Here is a 21,204-nt window from a genome sequence, read left to right as displayed (position 1 = left end):
GGCAAAAATTCATTCATTTTAAATTTGAATTTGATGGCTTGCAAAGAAAAGAAAAAAAAGAATAGCTGGGCCAAGGGCACATTGACCACTGTATCTCCTTTCATTTTAACAATACACAATAAGGGTTTGAGAACTGAGGAGAGTATTTGTTGGAGATTTGTGGCTGAAATTATTTCCCATTCTAGCTTGATGTATAACTTCAGTTGCACTTACAATTGATTGCAATTGCAATTACGCAGCACATTTTCAATGGGAGGCTGGCCAGGACTGCTGGCAGGCCAGTCAAGTACTCACACTCTTGTCATTGTCATGCAAAAATAATCAGCAATGTCCATGAAAAATAACGTTTTTATGGCAGAATACAGTATGTTGCTCCAAAACCTGTTGGTAACTTTCAGCATTAATGAAACATTGACAGATGTGCAAGTTACCCATGCCATGGGTACTTGCACACTCAACAGTAATGTTCATCAGTTTGGACATTTCACGGGAGATTGCTTGTTTGATCACGATATGATATATATTATTATTTTCACCACGTAAAAGAGAAATGCGGCACCTTGTGGCGGAATGGGGTATTACCTCTAAACAGCATACAAACTTTTTCCCACCATGAATTTTATGTGGGTTACTTACTGAGTTATGGTTTTATGAATCGTTATCGGGCTATAAAAACATATAACTGATGCTAAAACTGTAAGTGACAGCCAGCTGCAAGCTAGCTAGTATACTAGTACAGTCATTAACTCCACTTCCTAATTTCATTTTATTCAGGTCTCGTGATATGCCCTGAATGTTTTTAACAGACAATCATGATGACCCTTTGACCACTGAGTTTTTATGTGACTTTTTATCTGCTCTTCTTTCAGCTCAAAGCAGCAAAGCGGCTGCTCTGGCAAACCACTATGGAGGGGCTTGTCTAAGTATGGATGCTATGCTCGCTGATTCACTCATGCATGGGACTTCCCTTGTTAGCCTGGCTGGAAGACAGCTGTTTAACCATGCTGCTGCTGAGCACGCTCAGAGGATGGAAGAGGCTGGTGGGCACAATAGCTCTTGCAAAATTTTTAGACTATGGCATCATTTAAAAGGGCCATAATGGAATTTTGACTTTTTAATTGCTTGGTTTCAAATAGTTTCTCCAGAGTGGATGCCCCCTGATCAAGTGTGAAATTTAATTAACCAAATAAATCTTATTTACTTATATACAGTTGCAAGAAAACACATGTGAACCATTTAGCTGTGTGGGTTGGGACCAGGCCAGCCTGCAAATCGTGAAAATCCGAATGAAACCTGAGATGGGCGCTTAACCCTATTTGCCGGTCCGTCCTTTGTTCGCGACCCTCGCATCATCGCCCCTCCGTCTTGTTTCATAAAATAATCGTGCATCCATTTAAAGCGCTTCTGTCGATGCATTTCAACACTTCCTGCCCCCCAAAATTATGAAACAAATTCTACTCATTTACTTAGCTCATGTGATTGCCAAGATCAAGGGACTTATAAAGTTTTGAAAAAAAATGGACAACATCAAGATGGCCGTGACAAGGGAGCTACGTTGGATCCTGGAAGGATCCTTCCAGGAAGAAAACTTACAAGTGGAAATCTTGTCATTTTATAACTCTGTCGTGACACCAGTTTTGGAATTTTTCTGTCACACCTCGTAACGCCAGAAGCCAGAGAGAGTGAATTTGAACGAAAGTAAAATATTAATTTGTAACCAGATGACTTTTTTTTTTTTTGCAAAATGGAATGGTCCAAATTCCTAATGACTATTGGGTGGGACTGATTTGTGACTACAGGAAATATTTGGATGAGGCTATGCTGCCAAATGAGGCTCACCCCCATTAATAAATCCAAAGGGTCACTTACTTTTTCTACCCTGCATTGTATTGTGTAAAAGTTGTGTTCAGCAAAGCGTAGAAAAATACAGTATATTTGCTTTCTTTGGTGTTAGGTGGGATAAGAAATGGGATGTGTTAAGTGCAACGTTCTTGATTTTTGAAGGAATTTGACAAAGGATCTGATGTGTGTCTGGAGAAAATTAGGAGCATTAAGTACTTTGCAATTGACGAAAAAATGTCTCCTTCAAAGAGATTGTATCACATTCAGTGATGCAGCTTTTTTCTAACTACTAAAAAAATTGATTTATCTGATAATTAGGGATTAGAGTCAACATGTGTATTCTTTTCCAGCTCATATATCGGCTAACATCGGCTCAAGACCGGATTCCGCTGGTGAAAACACAGATGTACCAAACTCAGTTACCAATGAAGCTCATTCAAAACCCGTTGAAAACAGCGGCAGTGACTTAAAAGCTCCAAAAGAAAAAGGGGGCACATGCAGTACCCAGGTACAGTTTCTCAAGTCCTAAACGAGTGTATTTAACATTTGTTGGTCTGTCTTTGGAAACGCGTAACATATTGGTCTGAAAAAATTCCAAACAGAATCATAATTAAATTTTTTTTTTGGGAAAAAGCATGATACACAGCATGAACATATTCAAGTTTGAACTACATTTGCTTTGCTCTTTTATACTCATGCGTATGAAATTGTAAATCGGGTTTAATGTCGTTGGAAAAAAATAGTGTATGCGTATCAATACTGTGTTTTTATTTTTTGACAGCGGCAGGCTATGTGTTGCTGGATTAAACTCTCAATTGATTTTTCGTCCGTGTGAAAACTTTTGTGAATTTCGATGGTTTAATTTTCGATGTTGCCACATCACGCAACTGTAATTCATATTTTGTCCGATTTAATTTCTAAGGCATCAGACGAAACACTTAGAGTACATTAGTTTCCACCCTTGGAATTAATTGAGATGCAGGCCTATGACACAACAGGTGAACCAACGGTCAGCTATTTTTATCTCCCTATTCATAAAACCTGGATGATGAAAGACATAGTAGCCTGCTGATATATGATGTCCCCCCAAAAAATTTGTGTCAATAGGTGGGGTGTATGGACAGAAGATTTTGAAACTTACTGTCGTTATGAAGCCTCCGTCTGTTAGACTGGATTCCCCATTCTTTAATATGGGAGCACCAAGGAAAATGTTATTAGTGGGGGGTGGTGGTGGAGGAAGGAAGGTTTTGCCACAACACTGGGCAACAATGCGGAAATGCCAGTATTTTGACGGTTATGGCCTGTAGTAGCAGAAATAATTAGAAAAACAAAGAATGTCTGAAAAAGTTATTTTTTTGTAACAAGAAGCTTTTTTTATTGTACATTCTGAACTATGAACTGAACAAGTTAATTAAAAAAAAAATAAGATTAACGTGAACTGAACTTTGAATAACTTTGAAAGACCCTTCTCAACACTGGCTGTATTTTATTTTTCATTGGAATTTTTTTCATGCCAAAACTTGTTTCATTCTTAATAAATCTTTTTCTACAATAACAACACACTTTTTCAGTTGTCAAAACTTAATGGCAGTGTTCTGGCATAGAATCACCATTTTGTGTTTCAGGCAATAGATAAGGCCACACTCAGCAATCTCTTGCCTGAAGTCCTCCTGGTTGAAATCCTATCGGAGAGGTTTCAGGTAAGATGACACTTGTGATTATCCAGATGTTTGTACTCTACTTCCATCACAGAACGGATATAGTTAATCACTACTTCTCTCTTCTTTTTTTTGTTCGCCCATTCCGTGCAGTTAGATGACTGCTATTGCGGCATCATAGTTTATGGTCTGGATTCAGTCTACACCAAGTCTGTGGCATACTCTCTTCAAGTTGTTCTCAAGGCCCTTAATAACCGGAAACACATTTATGTAATCAATCTAGCTGACACATACAGTGCCCTAAAAGCTCGGAAAAAGGCACAAAAAAAAGCTGAAGGTAAATTAACATGCACAACTACTTTGTTGATGATAATACAATATTGTGTATTTATAATGAATATGTATTTGTCTGTGTGTGCATGTGCGTGCACACCCTGGGCATTCATCAGATGCCCTGCTGAAGGAAAAAGCACAGAAAGAGGAGGAGTGGCTGCAGAACATGGATGAGGAGGAATATGAAGCTCTGCCAGAGGAAGAGAAGGAGCGTATTATTGAACGACAGAAACAAAAGAAACTCAAGTAATATTGGAGTAAACACAGCCTCCAAATTTCACAATCAAGTATCTTCATTACTTACCGATTTGGCACTAACATTAAACACTATGCATTTCTGTCTGACAGAGTCCTTGAGCGAATCAGGAAAATGCAGAAGGAGAAAAAGCAACAAGATGAGTTGAAGAGAGTCAAACTCGATGAGTTGAAAAAAAAGAGTAAAAAGGGTGCAGTAAAGGAAAGCAAACAAGTGTCGAGGAAGAAAGGTTCAGTGGAGAGTAAGCAGGTATTTGTAGTTATTATTCAAGAAACCATTTTCATCAAAAAAAAGAAAAATGCTCATACAAGCTCCCAATAGGGGGAATTCAATACACTCTAAAATATTCCAATCGGCATCTTAAATTTTACAGTGTGTGTGCCTGCAAAAGGAAATAAACGGGGGGGCAAACCCTTTAAAAAAACAAAACAAAAGAAAAACGCAGCTTTGACGATCTCAAAATCTCATTGTCTGAGATCACTGAGATGCTGTTTGCTCTCGTGCTGACTGCACTGCTGAGTGAGGTTATGGTGATGCATGAGCGGGTCATTCTGCGTCGTCAAGCGTTAAATGCATCAAATATTTTGACTCGATTAATTACAAAAAATGATTGCCGCCCATTAACGCGATAAGTTTGAAAGCCCTAATAATGTGTGTAAGGAAATCCGGTAAATTTGTTATTTCGACTGAAAGTGCTTTGCAGGCAGAAATTTGACAATGTAGTTTTCACAGAATGTTCATGGTAATATATTTAGTATATGTAATGTATATACCAACAACAAATACCACTGTCGATTTTTCCCCTATAGCCATCCAGTGCCATGGCAGCTCCTCGAATGCCATCCTCAAAGGAATCACTGGCGGACAAGAAAGATCAACCTTCAAATGATGGTGCCAACCACACATTTACAGAATTCATGCAAAAACTATCTTCATTATATATTAGCAAAGTATGAAAATGTCTGCATTATGGTGTATTATCACTTTTCTCTATTCTTGTAGCAAAGCAAGGCAAAGAAGAAAAGAGTAAAGAAGAAACCAATAGAGACATGCAGTCTGATGCAGAAGCAGAAATGGTAGGTTCACCGTGAAAAAGAATAGCCTGGTGACCAGTCTGTGGCGTACCCCGCATCTTTTTCCGGAATCAGCTGGTATACTTCTAATGGAAGCCAACATACTGTGAGTTAATTTGTCATATGTGTCATCTTCTTGCCAAGCCCGCGGTAGATAAGCTGCACGGTATGTTCAGTGCATATGAAAAGTGCCAAACCCAGGTGGAACACATTCTCCAACATTGGGATCGTGAGAACGGCGTGTTGCGGGTTCCACTTCCTGGTCAGGAGCCTCAGCCAGCCCAAGAGGAGCCCCCAGCAGAGAAGCAGGTACTTGTCTTGCCGTCTGCTGTTTAATGTAATTAAACTAACATAAATACATTTGTATGGAGATGAACTGATGCTCTTTGTATTTGACAAATTCCATTCTCTGAAACTTCCCGCCTCCCTACAATATTCATCTTCCTAATTCAATGGTCCTTTTTACAGGCTCCTGCAGCAAAGAAGAGCAAAAAATCCACGAGCAAGATCCCATCTCCAAACAATCAGATGGAGCCAGCCAAAGCAGAAAAGGCAGCAGAGAAACCAATCATCCCTCATATTGTTCTTAAACTCTCAGGCAAAGACTATCCAAATGTATTAGAATTGCTTAAAAGAAAAAACCTGCCCCCACTACATGAGGTAAAGCCAAAAAATGTTTTTTTCCTCTTGATTATGCCTGTATAGTTCCTGTTCTTACCTTTGGATTGCCCTCTTTAACTTCCTTAGGTACTAGATGAGCTGGGTTTGGGAACAGGCACACTTCCTATCCCTCCACCTTTTACATTCTCGGTGATTCATCTACCCAAAAATAGGGAGCGAGCTAAAAGACAATTGAACTGTAACTGCTTCACCTTTCTGAGTCGTTCTGCAGGAGATGAACGAGATGAGAGAAAAGAGGAAGATGATGAAGATGTACAATCAATAAAGGTAAACGTTCCAAATACAAAATCTGCATTTTTTTAATTTGCATTTAAATTATTTGACGATAATATCTGAAATATGCACCCATGACTGAGGACTTATAAAACACTGACATCCCCGTGTTTATGTTTAAACAACATATTTGATTGATAAAAGTTTTCTGACATTCCCTTGTCTTAAGACGAGTTAAAAAAATGACTAGAATTTACATTTGGCACATTTGGATCTTAAGTAGATTTTATGTGGAGCTACAATATGTAAAAGCAAGAAGTCGGAATGGGACAAAAACATTTGGAACACAATGGAATCTAAAAAGAAAAAAAAATGAAAAAGGTTCTTTACCACCTGATCAAAGTGTATGACCAAAGGCAATAAAAGCTAAAATCTGCCGAAATTCTTATTTCTTTTTAAGGCTTCACACTGGTTGGGTCTAGAACTATTTTGCGATTGCATGGAGGCGTAGTGAAGAACCATATAAAAAATACTTGAAGTCAGTACTTATGTACATTGGGCCTGAGAGGGAAGATTTTCTTTTTCAAAGATCATTTTATTATCAGTCTGCTGTCAGGTCATACAGTTTTAACAGCCATGCAGTAAAACAGAAAATAAAAGCAAATGCAAGTTAGGGCAAAGGTCAATTTTATCCAAAACTGTCTGATTTAGTTTTTTTTAACTTTTCTGTTGAGTCACAATTATAAAGCAATGTTTGAGTTTTATTGGCTGATTTTCAGTTTAAAGCTATTTCAGTGGCCATGATTGGTTCTTCATTAATTAACAGGCTGTCTGCATGTATAATATACTCGTGCAGATTGTATGTGTGTATACAACCAATTAAAAGAGAATTTCCCTTTCAAAGGAGACAAGAAAATTGTGTCACCTTTTGAAATGTAAATATGGTGCTTACTCTTGTTCAGGTACCCTTGAGAAGTAAATCAATGAAATTACAACTATGCAGTGTTGTATGTTTTTGTGTCCTGTAGACACCAAAAGGTCGCAGAGCAAGTGCAAAACTGATGAAGGAAAAAGATAAGAAGGGCAGAGAGAGTCAAAAGAGTGTCAAACGGCCTGCTGCCCTTCCAAAAGTCAAAGGTTTAGAACAAACTTTAACATCTGCACTTGTGTCTTCCACGACTGATATCACTGAACAAGATCCCCACCATGCAAGTGTGGAGCAGAAACGCAACCAGAGGTAAAAGAAAATAATAATCTATATAGTTACATTACATTTCAACTCTCATTGTCTTGTAAATCTATTTGAAAAGCTCATTTATGAGCTTTTTGTTTCATAACTGCTTAACTTATTGTTTTCTTAATGTTTGCATGCAGAGGTTTTATCAATTATAGATATTTTTTTCCAAATGTTGTTTTTAATGATAATAATATGCGTTACTGTGGTAACTATAGTGTTTTATTTGAGTCCTGAATGACTGCCAGAGTATCATGTCACTCAGAGTCCTTGCGTTTTCACGAGAAGATTCAAAGGGACTGTCCGTGTCTATCAGCCACCCAAGGTTTCGTACAGCAGTTCTCTTTTCTTTATTGTTGATTTTCTTTATTGTTATAATGACTTCCGTTTTGAAGGAGTCATTCCCAATGGCAAGCAGTCAATTAAAGGTACTAGGGCAGGGCCCACCACTCAGTTGAGTCACCTGGAAACCTTAAGTCAAAAATTAATAATGAAGATGACATATTGAATTAAAAAAAAGCTAACTATAGATAGATAATAAAGTTGTTTCGTTCAACTCTGTAGTCTGATTTTGTGACATTCTGAGGAACACAAATCTACCCATAGACTCTCACAAAAGGTTTGGCATTTGCAGTACTGCCTCTTCAGTGCAATAGATAGGACCAAGGTGGGGTGCTACATTCCGCCACCGCAAGCTGGCTGACTTGTCAAGCATCAATCATGAATAACCAGTTGAATTTAGGTAGTTAAGGCAGTTGGAAAATGGTGGAAATATTTAGTCATATCGTGAAGTTACATAAGGCAAGCCTTTTTAGATGAGCACAACCTCGAAGTGAGTGCAGACTTCAGGACACTTGCTCTTTGGAAGCTATTTTCTATTTTTCAAACATCAGTCATGGATATATATGGATTATGACAGGTATATGACTCATTTATTTGATAATCTATAGCTCTGTGTAGCTGGCGACATGATTTTTAAGATTTACACAATCAAGATTTTTGGAACCGATCTCCAATCAGCAAGTTTAAAAAAATCTATCTATATATCACCTAATCCGATCATAAAATGAGCAATATGTCTATTTGCGAAACTTGTTTAATTCGAGGATAAATGGTTTGAAAAATTAATCCCCATGACTCCTTTTGTATTGTAGCACGTGCAATCTACTGGAGCGAACAAGCAATTTAGCGCCAGCTGTTTGGCATCTTAGTAAATCAGACCCTTTGTGTCTTTGTGTGCAGCCTCACCGCATTCCGCTGGGTTGTACCAGCAAATGGGCAAGTGGTGTTGAAGATATGGTTTTACTCTGGTTTACCTGGGAAATTTGAACAAACCTTCAACTTTGAGCTACTTGGGACTCACAAAGTCTACCAGCTCCTCTGCAAAGGAATTTGCACATATCCCTCCTTCTGCAAAGACTACAAGTTAGTCAGAGTTAGTGAACTATAATTATGTGGATTTTTGTTTCACACTGTCAGATTTCACAATTATCTCATATAGAAATGACATCAGTTTACAGATTGAGCCTATACTGTACTTTGTATATTAATGAGGAAATGTTTTTAAATCATTCTTTTTATATTTCCACAGGGTTCTTTTTCCCTATTGTCGAGATGTGCCAAAATTCATCCAAGGGGTTAAAAGGACATATGTTGTCAATCCTGGATTCTATGAGTTTGGACCATTACTCTGTAGCAAGACCAGAGACAGGTGAGAAGAGCAATGCGGCTGCTACTGTTTTTGTTTTTTTCCTGCTGCATATTACTTGGTTATGTCTGTCTCTACAGGTACAAGGACAATCGCTATCCAGAAAACACAGAGAGAATGGTTATCAAAAACAACTCCGGACTCGAGGCTGAGGTTCAGTTCCATTTCCAAAATGACACACAGGCCATCACATATTTGTTAGATCCTCCCAGCATGACTCTGCAACCTGAGCAGGAGCAGGTAACATTAACTTTCACCTTGAATAACCTCATGTAGTTGACCGTTTTAATGTCACACTGTGATATTATTCCACCTTGCCAGACTGTTTGATATAACACAAAAGCTACAGAAGAGTTTTTAGTCACCACTTGCTTTTTTTAGTAGCCATGGGACAACTAGTTTATTGCACCAGTGGTTTCTTTTTTCATAGTCATGTTTGTATTGTCGATGTTGTATTGTCCAGTGGTTGTACAATGCCCCTGGTTGGTTTTCCATGTTCTCTCCGCTTCACAATTGCTTGTTTCTCACCCCTCAAAAGCGTTCTGCTTTTCATGTTACCAAGACCTCTAACTAGTATCAGTATCGTCTTGAATGACATACCCCAAATCTGAAACTGAGTGTAGACATTCAATGCTATTCATTGTTTCGATAAACAAATACGACAATGTAATAGTGGATTATTTTTCCATTTTGACAGGAGTTGACTGTCTGGGCTTACCCAACAACTCCAGGTGAAATCAAGGACAATATTGTGTGCTGTATCAAGGACAATCCAGAGGTTTTCACCATTGCTCTCTCCTGCACGGGAGTGAGACCAGAGCTGGAGTTAGAAAGCAAGCGTATGCATTTCAACAGGGTTTTACTTCACAGGTATTTGTTTTTCCAACAATCAGTATTTGTCAGCCCTGCCTCAGAGCCTTTTTGTACTTTGCATTATACTGGATGTCTTCTGCACTTAAGGCAAGAGAGTCGAAGTGTGAAGCTTCACAACAGGACTCCTCTGCCAATATCGTGGAGGCTTCATGGCTTAGAGGAACTTGGTGATGAGTTTAGTGTATCTCAGGACCACAGTGTCGTTTTACCCAACTCCTCCCTTCTCTTGACAATGCACTTTTTGGCCAAAAAGCCATTGAATATTAAAAAGCAATTGCGCCTTGAGGTAAGTTGCAATTATGCATCTTTACATGAAATTGTGGGGAGTACTATTTATCAGGGCAGTGTCATTCTTGGTCTTTATGGGCTGTTTTTTTTTCTTTTTTTTTAGGTTTCAGATGCAGAAAACATTTTGGGCGTCTTATACACTGACAAAATACAGGTGTCTGCTGAGGCTTTTGATATAGCTATGGACATCACACCAGGTACAAATCCAAAGAACTTAAACTATCCGACATAGTAGAGATATTTATTGTAGCTATGGCTGTAGCATAGTATTGTCATTTTATTCATAATGCAATACTCTTATCATTCTGTGGCAGATGGCTGTCTGGATTTTGGAACTATAAAAGTCTTTGAAGAGGTAGAACGTACCATCAAATTGAAAAACCAAGGAAAATATGAATTTGTATACAAGTGAGCTTAGTCATATTTACAACTCTGCAATATTGTTCGGCCTCCTACATAGAGAGAATATGTGTTATAATAATCCAACCCTTCCTTTTGACTTTTTTTTAACCAGGATTTTAGTTGGAGACAAAAACCCCAACCTAATCTCTGCCTTCACGATGTCTCCTGCAAGTGGTACCTTAATTCCTCGCAAAAAGTACACATCGATTCAGATTGTCTGCAAACCCAAGAAGGAAGTGTCAATAACAGACAAGCCTGTCCTCTCCTGTCAGGTATGACTGTGAGCATACACCATAAACACTTGAATATACACCAGAACACATTCCTATCTGTAAAATGAAAACCCTTCACTGGCTTCCTGACCCCATCTCCTCACGACCTTTGTTGCCACGGCCCGGCTTATAACTGCAGAAACAGATTCAGGTGTTAGCTACAACCCGATTGTGGTTTCATAATCCAAGGGGGGGTATTGGTGTAGCGTGGGATGCAATCATAAAATTATGTTTAGCAGGTTCTAAGTATTGTTGTACCTTGTAGAGCAGTGGACATACTGGCAAAAAGTAGGTCAAAATGAGAATGCAGACACAAAGTTATGATGACACAACATATTGTATATTTTCACATCTGTTTGTTGTTCAAATGTGTTCATTTATTTGAAACATTACAGGAACAATTTCAAGTGGTGTGATATAAGTAACTGTATTTGTCTACTGCAGGTGATTGAACCCAGCATTGGAGATGGAGGACATATCGTAGCCATTTTACCCATCAATGTTTCAGTCCAGTCCGTCTTTTCCAGGTTTAATTCAAATGACATTTCTTTTTTTGTACAAAATGTGTATTTTGCTAATGCTGCACTTAACACTTTGTGATCATAAATGAAAACAGATTATCATTGTGTCTTACATGTGGCAGGAAAGTTGATTTTGCTAATGCAATAATTACACTATTTTCTTTTTAATCTGGTATAGATACACAATCTCACCTTCATGTGACATCAACTTTGGTCCTCTTGTTTATGGCTCCAAGAAAAGTCAAACTTTTATTATCGAGAACAATGGAATATTTGAGACCCATTACACCATCTCCTGTGTGGGTATCGGCATTTGCCCACGAGCAAGGCAGGGGTAGGGGAGCACCACAGCATGACAGCAAATATTTGTGTGCAATGTGCATAATTGTATTTCCTATTGTATTTGTCTTTGCATGATACATCTTTTATCAGAGGAGATACTGTACATGAGTAAACGGTATTTTGTGTCCTTTTGTGCTGGTCACAGTGGTAAGAAAGCAACTCGAGAGAGCACTTCAGAGAAGTCTCATACACCTGGGACCAAAATGAGGAGTGAATCCTTCCAGAAAGATTCAAATGTCTCACAGGTGAGAAACTATAAGTAGAAATAAGTAAACGGGCAACCTTTGACCCATACTTTTATGGTTTCAGTTATTCATTCACTGGTTACGTGTACATGGACAACATTTCTTTAATCCGATCAGAGTTTGGATTAAAATCATGATCCGATGCACTGTGTTGGGACTTGCATGTTCATGCATCACACTTTCGACCAGAACAAATTACGGTATTTTGACGTGCAGATATTGACCAAAGTAGTAGAACAGGATAAGCCATAGTGACTTCCTTGTTAACAAAACATGGCTCCATCCATTTTGACTTTCCCATTTGCACTATTATGTCACTTTAGCGGCGGCACGGTGGTCGACTGGTGAGCACGATGCTGTCTCTCACAGTGAGAGACAGCATCGGGCGTGGGTTCAATCCCGCTCCGGCATCCTGTGTGGAGTTTGCATGTTCTCCCCGTACCTGCGTGGGTTTTCTCCGGGTACTCCGGTTTAATCCCACATTCCAAAAACATGCATGGCAGGTCGATTGAACACTCTAAATTGCCCCTAGGTATGAGTGTGAGCGCAAATGGTTGTTTGTCTCTGTGTGCCCTGCAATTGGCTGGCAACCAGTTCAGGGTGTCCCCCGCCTACTGCCCGAAGATAGCTGGGATAGGCTCCAGCACCCCCGCGACCCTAGTGAGGAGAAGCGGTACAGAAGATGGATGGCATTTCCCAATGGAGCTGCAATGTATCCTCTGTACCACACTGGTGGTTTCCATCTATATTCAGGACATTCTCAAATGACTGTATTGACTGTGGCCAATATTCGTGCAATGACTTGGGTTGATTTTCTGATTCACGGGGTGAATAAATGAATGTAAGTAATGTAGTAGAACGCGCCTGGGCAATCAGTCACAGGTTACAATTTTTTTGCATGAAAATTAGGAGCAGTCACACAAAAGGATGTGAAAAAACTACAGTGGAACATAAACTAAACTGTAAAACCCAAACACAATCTAAACTACGCAAACAAACACTAATAACGGAAACTATTATTTTATTTAAATTATTTTTTTAATTTAAATTATTCTAAATTATTATCATTAAATTAACAGAATTACCTGTAGCTAACAGAACAGACAAATAGACTCGGAAAAAGCTAAGTGTATATGGTGACAAGGAAATGTATATGCATATTCCTCCTGTAAGTATTCCAGTGATGATTATTGACAGCACATGTGACACAGGAGATGCATTCAATGAATTGTCTTGGTTCAGAGGGTTTTCGGTATGTTGTTGTCTGATTTATGAATGAAATACAATGACATCCAGGAATGGATCTAAACTGTTTTACCTTTAATATCTTGCACTGAGACAGCCTTAAATTTCCATTACTTTGCCTGACCTTTAAAAGATCTATCTAATAGGGCTCATCACATCTGAATCAATTCATCTTTGAAATTGTACACTCACAGAATACCTGGTTCAAGAAATGAATAAATACATTTTAAATATTAACCTTTACTTCCCTTTTTCTGCAATCCAGAATCGACTCACCACAGGGGTGTTTGCGGTGTTCCCATGCACGGGAACAATGCAGCCAAGGACCCGGCAGGCAGTGACAGTTGAGTGTATAGCTGAGCAGCTTGGCAGCTGGAGCCAGAATTTGCTTATCGACATCAGTGGCCGTGACCCCTCGGACCACCCTGAAGGCATACCATACAAACTGATTGCTGACATTTGTAGGCCAGGTGGGAACCGCTTTGCTTCGCTCTTACCTCTTTAAATTGTAGACTGCAAAAATATAGAGGCTTTTTTTGGGGCTTCACACCAGATCCCAATTGAAGGATCACAATTATTGTACCTTGTACGTTCCTGCTCAAAGAACTATCTTTTTAATTTGTCTTCCTGACAGTTTCCCCTCTAAATCTCAACACATTGCATTCAAATGCTGTTAAACAACTTGTAATAGAAAACTATGCAAACTAAATGAATTGATTCCAGGCTAAAACTGTTACCAACATTCACTGTTTTTCTCCCATATTTCATGACGTTACTTTATGTCAAATATTGTCGGAGCTGCACTAGTGCACACTTCTCCGATAGAATCTACCCACCTCACTGGTTTGGCAAGATTTTAATTAGCATGATTATTGCTCAGACATGCCTTTGGCTGCCCACAATTAGTTCCATGTCAGGTTAGAAGGTTATCATAATAAACTTTAGTATGTTATATGATGTTGACCGGGGGGTGAGCAACTGTAGTCCTCAAAGGCCGATATCCTGGATGTTTAATGTCTCCCTCCTCATTCACGGTACCGGCCCTCGAGGACTGGAGTATCCCAAACCCGCTGTAGTCGCTCAAGCGGGACGTGCATAGATGAGGTGTGATCTGGCACCTCTTTTGTTTTTTTCTTCATTAATTGACACTTTTCTTTCGTCATCCAGGCATCGTGTTGGACATGGCCTCCATCTTCGAGGAGCATCATTTGTGTCAAAGCATCAACCAGCTATCATCCCAACAATTTTTCAGTGCTGAACAAGTTTTTCTCCTGGAAGAGAACAAGCTCATTTTCAACAAAATTCTCGTAGGGCGAACTTCTCAGGCTCGCTTAAAACTCACCAACAACAGCAAGGTGCCTTACACGCTCAACTTGGGCATCAGATATGTTGGCATTAAGGTAAAGATCTGTCGAGTCTGCATGGGTTAATATATCTCAATTAAAGAATGCATAAAATTACCACTTTTTTTTTTTTTACAGATGTCCGGCAATGTGGATGTTTTTGAATTGTCTTCCCCAACACTGTTCGTTCCCGGCCAATCCCACGCGTTCACTTGTTTGAGCTTCACGCCACATACCATGCATCTCTACAATGCTGTGTTTGAGGCCATGTTTGATAAAAGCAGCAGGTATGCTTCAGGATGGTGTGATGTTTTAGAATGCTTTGATTCATTTCTAAGAGCCACATTGAAATTGATTATATCCTCTCTTTATGGAAGAATAACAACAAACCTAAAGAGCAAAGTCCTGGAGTTTGACATACTCGGTGAAGGCTGTCTGCCAGTTGTGTCTGTGATACGCCCGGCTAGTAAATCAAGTCCAGTCTTGCTGTTCAGACGCACATTGGTAGGACGTACTAATACCCTACCCTTGGTGCTGTTAAATGATGGCAATGTGCCAGCTCAGGTGAGAGAATACACCTACAGTATAATGTATGCCAACATATTCTAGATTGATTTTCTGTAGTCAAACAATTGGTTATTTTTATCGTTTATGAGACAAAGGAAACTTTGTTTTCAATCCTCCTGTTTGTTTTATAAAGGTCCAGATTGACATGACGGATAAACACAGTGTGTTGACGCTCAGAGCTGCTCCTGAAAACAAATGTGACACTATCGACTTCACTCAATTTGAGGACAATCTTGACTCTGGTAAAGAAAACAAAACGAAAGAAAAACCTCCTGTAAATAATTATTTGCATCTAAATGTCGAGTGTTGTTGTGAATTGTATTCAATCAATCAATCAAAGCAACATGTCTGCATCAAATTGTTGACCTTCACTTCTCGTTTCTCCTTTTATTCACCAAACAAAGGCATCTTTACGATGCTTGCAACAGTTTTCACTCAGTTGTTCTTCTCAACAGCGCCTCGGTTAGTCCACAGAGCATGTCTGAAACTTGACATCAATGAGAGGGTTGAATTTGAGGTCACTTTCTCCTCGAACATACCTCTGAGGGTGGATGACAAGATTTCAGTGCAAGTAAAGGACAGCCTTTATAGCAACGCTACAATACAAGTAACGGGAGAGGCTTACCAACAGCTCGTCAGTCTTGATAACATCAGAAAGCCGCCGCGGGAAATGAATCCAAACTATGATGAGGAAGGTAAGAGTTAAAAGTATTGTATGAAGCAACTATTACTTGGAAAGAGAAGTGGGGCAGTACAGTTGTGTACCATAATAAATGATTCCAGCATTTTTTAAATTGTGGTAACCCTTTTTTCTTAGCTGTTCATGTTTGTGATTCCCCTAACTCCTCCTTATATTGAGTAATTTGAATTACTTTTCAAGAACCTCACAGAAAAATCAAGTATGTACACTTATCAGAGGCTAATGTTGTTAGCTAACATCCAAAATATCCCACAGTCACTCTTTTTACCTTTTGGATTGGTGTTTCAGAAAGTGTACTACGGCGGTTGGACAACATAGCCGCCAAGTCAAAGACATACAAACATTGTGCCAAGGAAGTTATTACTGTATATAAATGAAATTATTGTCATTTTAAATTAACAGAGTGATTTGTGTCTCCACAGATTATTCTGATCTGCTCAGTTTTGGTCACTGCCACGTAGCTTGTCCAGTCAGAGAGAGTATCACTTTGATAAATCACAGCAGCAGTAACCAGGTGGTGAGGTTTGAGTGGCCCTCTGAAGACTCCAATCTCACCTTTTCACCACAGGTAAACACTGTGGAGAAGTGTCTTCTCAAAGTCAAAAATAATGCATTTATTGTTGCTGTAAATGTAGTATTTTTTGGGATCATTTTATGCATTGAGAACTGAAACTGGTTCAGAAATAGCAGTGGCTTTAATTACATATTTTTTATACTAATTATCCAATATAAGGTCAAGGATGAGGTGGAGCCTATTCCAGTAGACTTTGGGCGAGTGATTAACCCGTAACTAGATTATTATATACAATACAGTGTGATAATTATTTCTTTAAAAAAATGGTTTCAAATGCACTGCAAATTACAAGGGTAACATACTAAGAATGGAGCCCATTTGTCGAATTGTATGCTTCTGTTCACAATTTACATCTGCCAGAAATTCTTTTTATGATATTATTGTATTTCATGCCGAAAGGTTGGACACCTCCATGCAGGCTGTTCTAAGGAAGTAACAGTCATCTTCTGCGCCAAAGGACGAGTGACACTAACAAGACAGCTAATTACATGCAAGATTTGTCAGGTGACATTCCAGCTGCCTTTGGATCAAGTTCCTGATTGGGATGACCAAAAGAAGATACAGTCTACGTGGACACAGCCGCAACCAACTGGAAAGAATAAGGTATGCATGTTGACATGCACAATCCTATTAATTTTATGCAAAGTGGAAAAGTATGCATCTATGTAGAGAACTGCATGTTTGTTTATGCACAGAAACAAAATTCTGAGCCAGGCTGCTCCGTGGTCAAAGGCTCAGACTGGGATTTGCATTTACGTATCAGTGCAGTTTGTGACTTTGTAAAGTTCAGCTGCAACACAACAAATATCCGATTCAAAGACACCTTGGCTTACCAAAACAGCACTCACCAGTAAGTTACGTTGCTACACCCCCACCCAGACATCTAATCTAAGTAATAAAGCTAAATGGTTGCTGACAATGACAAAACACCCCCTTATTGATTTTACTTCTAAATGCATCAGCCCTGTAAATTGCAAGTGTGTTTGAATTCCTTACAGAGTTTCGTGCCTTTGTTTTATGTGCAGAGTGCAGATAGTTAATGAGGGTACTGTGAAATTGGACTTTTCCTGGCAAGTCTCGATAGAATCAAGCAGCTATCCAGTCAGCCAAAACCAAGAAGGTAAATAACTTGATGTTGGTTAATTAAGAATAGCTACATCTTATACACCTGCACCGGCCATCTTTTTCACACTGCACTTAGCAATGCACGGCATCCTGTCAACGAACAGTGAATATTGTGTATGTGCTAGCAGTGCAAGGTCGACGCACACTGCACCCTCAAATTGAAAAAGTGCAATTCGAGAGCGCCATTGTGGGTACGTCAGAATGCGCCATCTAAAAGGAGAGGGCCTGATGTAGTTTTTTCAAAATGCTAAAAGTAATAGACCAACCAGCAGGTAAAGCCTTCTCTTAACCTCCTCGTTGGCTGCAATACAAGTGCTTCTAAATTCGGGCAAGATGGTAGGGCACTGCCGTACTGCAGCGAACACCAATCAAACCAAGTGCAGTGTGAAAAAGCTTTAAGACCGTGTTAAATGTAACTGGGCATTATTACCCTTTCAAGGACAAAAGTCAAGCTGCGGCTCTTGTAGCAGATATTTTTCTGCGCAATTAGTTTCGTGTTGTGACTTGTCGTGTGCATCTTAATCCTGCTAACGCGGTACCCTCATACATGTACAGGAGGCATGTCATCAAGGACCTTGACTGAAGAACAGCCCGCCAGCAGTTTGACCACTGAGCGGTCTCTCCTGATGGGAAGCCCCAATATGCATTGTTTTACTGTGGAGCCAAGTATTGGGACCATTTTGCCCGGTGCTTCACAAAATTTCTGCGTTTGCTTTTCTCCTTTGGAGGCAGCCCAGTTCCAGGGGAAATTGCACTGCAGGTAATTCTGACAATCAGGTGCTTTCTTTGATTAATATGTAAACTTGTTTGATGATCTGAAACATTTAAGTGTGACAAACATACAAAAAAAAAAAAAAAAAGAAATCAGGAAGTGGGCACACATGTTTTCACTTTATTGACTTATCTTCCAAAAAATATGGTAATTACTTTTAAAATCAAGAAACCGGTAAAGTAAATTTTAAAGTCAAGTAATCTGTTACTCAGGTGTAATTTTTCAAGGAATCTTGAAAAAAAAGTGTTCCCAGTATGTCTTTCAGCTGCAGCTTTCAGATTTAATTTAGCAAATGTTACCCATCTTTTACCCAGAAAAGTTTGTTACAGATGGCAGTCTTATGGGAGATGTTGACGTTTTTCTTTTGCTAATTAAAAATGGATCTTGAAATATTAGCATTTGTCTTCATAATTAGGGTGTTTGCAATGATATAGCAACATGATTGCCTGATGGTTTTTCCTTGTTTATATTTTTTCCAGAATCCCTAATTTACGTGGTGGGGCTCAGGGGCCCTCTATCTCGTTTTGCGGGCGCAGCTTATTGCCCCATTGCCACTTTGACCTTGAAGACTCTGACTACATCAGCGGGTGCCGACGCAATCCTGTGTTCAGGACTTATTTGGAACCTAACATCAGAGTGATAGAATGTAAAACACTTGGGCTCTTTACCCCAGCAAAAAGGTTAAGGAAATAAAATCTATATTTATACAATTTACAAGTTAGTTTATGGCTTTTACTTCAGTTGACAACTAAAATATCTGAAAATGAACTGGGCTCATGAGTAATGTGCTGTCTATTCTTTGTGCAGGTCTTTTACTGTGTTGAACCCAACCACTAAACCATACACATTCCAATGGAAGTGTGAAGACACTGGTAACAGTCCATTTTGCTGCCTCACCCCATATGGCTGCATTCTGCCTGGAGAGATGTCAGAGGTCAGGAGCAGAGCTACAACCATGCAACTCAAAAGATTACAAGCGTAGCATTATTGATGCAGTTGTGATGTTACGTTGAGACAACTGACACAAGCATGGGGGCAACTCCACACAGGAGTAGACTATACACAGATCTGACCAGCGTGGTTGGACTTTGCATTTTATGCAAATTCGGTGACCGCTTGTAATGTCATAATTTGCTGATCTATCAATGATGTCATTGATCGGATTTTTAAAATAAGACACTACATAAAACACAATCTCATTCACTCCAAAGTCGTTGTATGCTTTCATCATTAATATATCAAAGGTTTCTCAGCATATGCAGTCAGTTCCCAATATCAGATTTTTTTTTTATTCAGTGTTTATTAAGAACAATTTGCTTAATTTCATTGTGCCTCAATTATCTGCAAATTTTGGTTATTCATGGGCCGGTCCTAATGCCATGTGAATAGCAGGGTCCTCTTTACAGTAAATAAAAAAAATGTCTTAATAGATTGGGCCATTTTCTGATCGGATCAGTGCTTGTTTTTTTTCCTCTGAGCTACGGCCTTCCTGTGTGGAGTTTGCATGTTCTTCCCGTGCCTGCGTGAGTTTTCTCCAGGTACTCCGGTTTCCTCCCACATCCCAAAAATATCTGTGGTTGGTTGATTGAAGACTTTAAATTGTCCCTCGGTGTGATTGTGCATGTGAATGGTTGTTTCTCTATGTGTTCCCTGCGATTGACTGGCAACCAGTCCAGGGTGTACCCCGCCTACTGCCCGAAGACAGCTGGGATAGGCTCCCCCTTGTCTGTGTTAGTCTCTCTTGAAGAATCAAGATTTACCTAACCTTCGACATGATCTTTTTGTTTTCAAATAGATGTGTTTTAAATACGTAGCTGAGCAGGTGAATGATGTGGAGTCATTCTGGAGCTTTGTGATTGAGACACTGTCCCTGTCTATGCCATTCCTTTGTGTGGGCTCCATGAGAGAACCTCTTATCTACTTTGAAAAACCTCACATCGACTTTGGCGAACAACTTATTGGTATGTCACATCCATGGGCACCCAGTGAAATGTCTAAAATCTGTATTTGCGTTAACGCATTCACTACCATTGACGGCTAAAGACGTCAAAGATCCATTTTACTATTTTACATATTACTCTGCTGGTAGTGAATGAGTTTGTTTCTTAAAATGACAAATGTTGTTGTCGACAGTGCTTGATTGACTAAGATCCCGAATAGCAGGCGATAAATTACATGTTCTTGCTGTTTGCGTGGTCAGTTTGACCTAATAATGTTTTGCTTATATTATGTTTCCTGCGGTCTTGGCAATCATATTTCAGGCCACTGTGGGCAAAACAGGATGGACATAGAACAAAACAGGGGATGGGATGGACAAACATGATTGGCCATAGGACGGGAAGCATGCATTTTTTACGAGCATCTCGCAGTACTTTTTTCTTTTGGTCACGTTCTCTCGCGTTAGGTGCATGTTTTGTCTTATGACACATTTTGACATGGATGTCACTGCAAGCTAGAGGGTATATGATAGCCATTTCATCATGTTAAAATGTACGTTGCTTTCTGGCATATGATGGTTTTACAGACCTAGTGAGATAGATTGGATTCTTCTAGTCTCGAACAAAGCGATCCCAGTCAAAGTTAACTGCCAAACTAATATAAAGTAAAGAAAATTACCTGTGTGTCAAGTTCAAATAAGGTGACTTTCGACTTACACTTTGATGTCTACTTTGTGTTGCACACCAGACAGAACCAGATCACACACACACACGGTTATTTAAGGAGTGAGTCGAAGTGCGTACCTTGAACAGATGACACTCTTTTTCATTTTACGGCATGCTTTTATTGTACTGCTGCCCAGTGACTAAGTCGCACATAGCAGAAAAAGCTACAATCAATTAATCATGACGCACAACCTGTTAAATCTTTACATTCTATGTCATTAATTATTTTTATACAGTATGTCCAGTGCTATTTTTCTTATTTAAAACACAATGT

The 21,204-nt window shown here is 39.3% G+C and overlaps 1 protein-coding gene across 1 annotated transcript in view; it reads left to right on the top strand.

The window, feature by feature from the left end:
• The window catches only part of hydin (HYDIN axonemal central pair apparatus protein), a 52,370-nt gene that overhangs the window by 22,311 nt on the left and 8,855 nt on the right, over positions 1-21,204 (top strand). Inside the window, exons 38-74 of the mRNA XM_088298770.1 lie at positions 870-1,040; positions 2,193-2,350; positions 3,468-3,542; positions 3,654-3,837; positions 3,950-4,079; positions 4,182-4,338; positions 4,899-4,980; positions 5,092-5,165; positions 5,307-5,471; positions 5,631-5,822; positions 5,910-6,110; positions 7,085-7,293; positions 8,533-8,715; positions 8,882-9,001; positions 9,079-9,238; positions 9,696-9,868; positions 9,959-10,157; positions 10,263-10,356; positions 10,474-10,567; positions 10,674-10,833; positions 11,278-11,360; positions 11,533-11,688; positions 11,842-11,941; positions 13,452-13,656; positions 14,354-14,586; positions 14,668-14,816; positions 14,907-15,093; positions 15,230-15,338; positions 15,552-15,791; positions 16,219-16,364; positions 16,770-16,973; positions 17,066-17,220; positions 17,396-17,490; positions 18,051-18,255; positions 18,747-18,947; positions 19,075-19,201; positions 20,063-20,228. Of these exons, the coding sequence (XP_088154896.1) occupies positions 870-1,040; positions 2,193-2,350; positions 3,468-3,542; positions 3,654-3,837; positions 3,950-4,079; positions 4,182-4,338; positions 4,899-4,980; positions 5,092-5,165; positions 5,307-5,471; positions 5,631-5,822; positions 5,910-6,110; positions 7,085-7,293; positions 8,533-8,715; positions 8,882-9,001; positions 9,079-9,238; positions 9,696-9,868; positions 9,959-10,157; positions 10,263-10,356; positions 10,474-10,567; positions 10,674-10,833; positions 11,278-11,360; positions 11,533-11,688; positions 11,842-11,941; positions 13,452-13,656; positions 14,354-14,586; positions 14,668-14,816; positions 14,907-15,093; positions 15,230-15,338; positions 15,552-15,791; positions 16,219-16,364; positions 16,770-16,973; positions 17,066-17,220; positions 17,396-17,490; positions 18,051-18,255; positions 18,747-18,947; positions 19,075-19,201; positions 20,063-20,228 (5,742 nt within the window). The remainder of the gene's footprint in view (positions 1-869; positions 1,041-2,192; positions 2,351-3,467; positions 3,543-3,653; positions 3,838-3,949; positions 4,080-4,181; positions 4,339-4,898; positions 4,981-5,091; positions 5,166-5,306; positions 5,472-5,630; positions 5,823-5,909; positions 6,111-7,084; positions 7,294-8,532; positions 8,716-8,881; positions 9,002-9,078; positions 9,239-9,695; positions 9,869-9,958; positions 10,158-10,262; positions 10,357-10,473; positions 10,568-10,673; positions 10,834-11,277; positions 11,361-11,532; positions 11,689-11,841; positions 11,942-13,451; positions 13,657-14,353; positions 14,587-14,667; positions 14,817-14,906; positions 15,094-15,229; positions 15,339-15,551; positions 15,792-16,218; positions 16,365-16,769; positions 16,974-17,065; positions 17,221-17,395; positions 17,491-18,050; positions 18,256-18,746; positions 18,948-19,074; positions 19,202-20,062; positions 20,229-21,204) is intronic.

Source organism: Idiotropiscis lumnitzeri, chromosome 6, assembly GCF_059441095.1.
Source record: "Idiotropiscis lumnitzeri isolate Australia: NSW breed Sydney's pygmy pipehorse chromosome 6, RoL_Ilum_1.0, whole genome shotgun sequence".
NCBI classification, from domain to species: domain Eukaryota; kingdom Metazoa; phylum Chordata; class Actinopteri; order Syngnathiformes; family Syngnathidae; genus Idiotropiscis; species Idiotropiscis lumnitzeri.
Note: the sequence above shows the minus strand (reverse complement) of the source record. Positions and strands in the feature narration are given on the sequence as shown.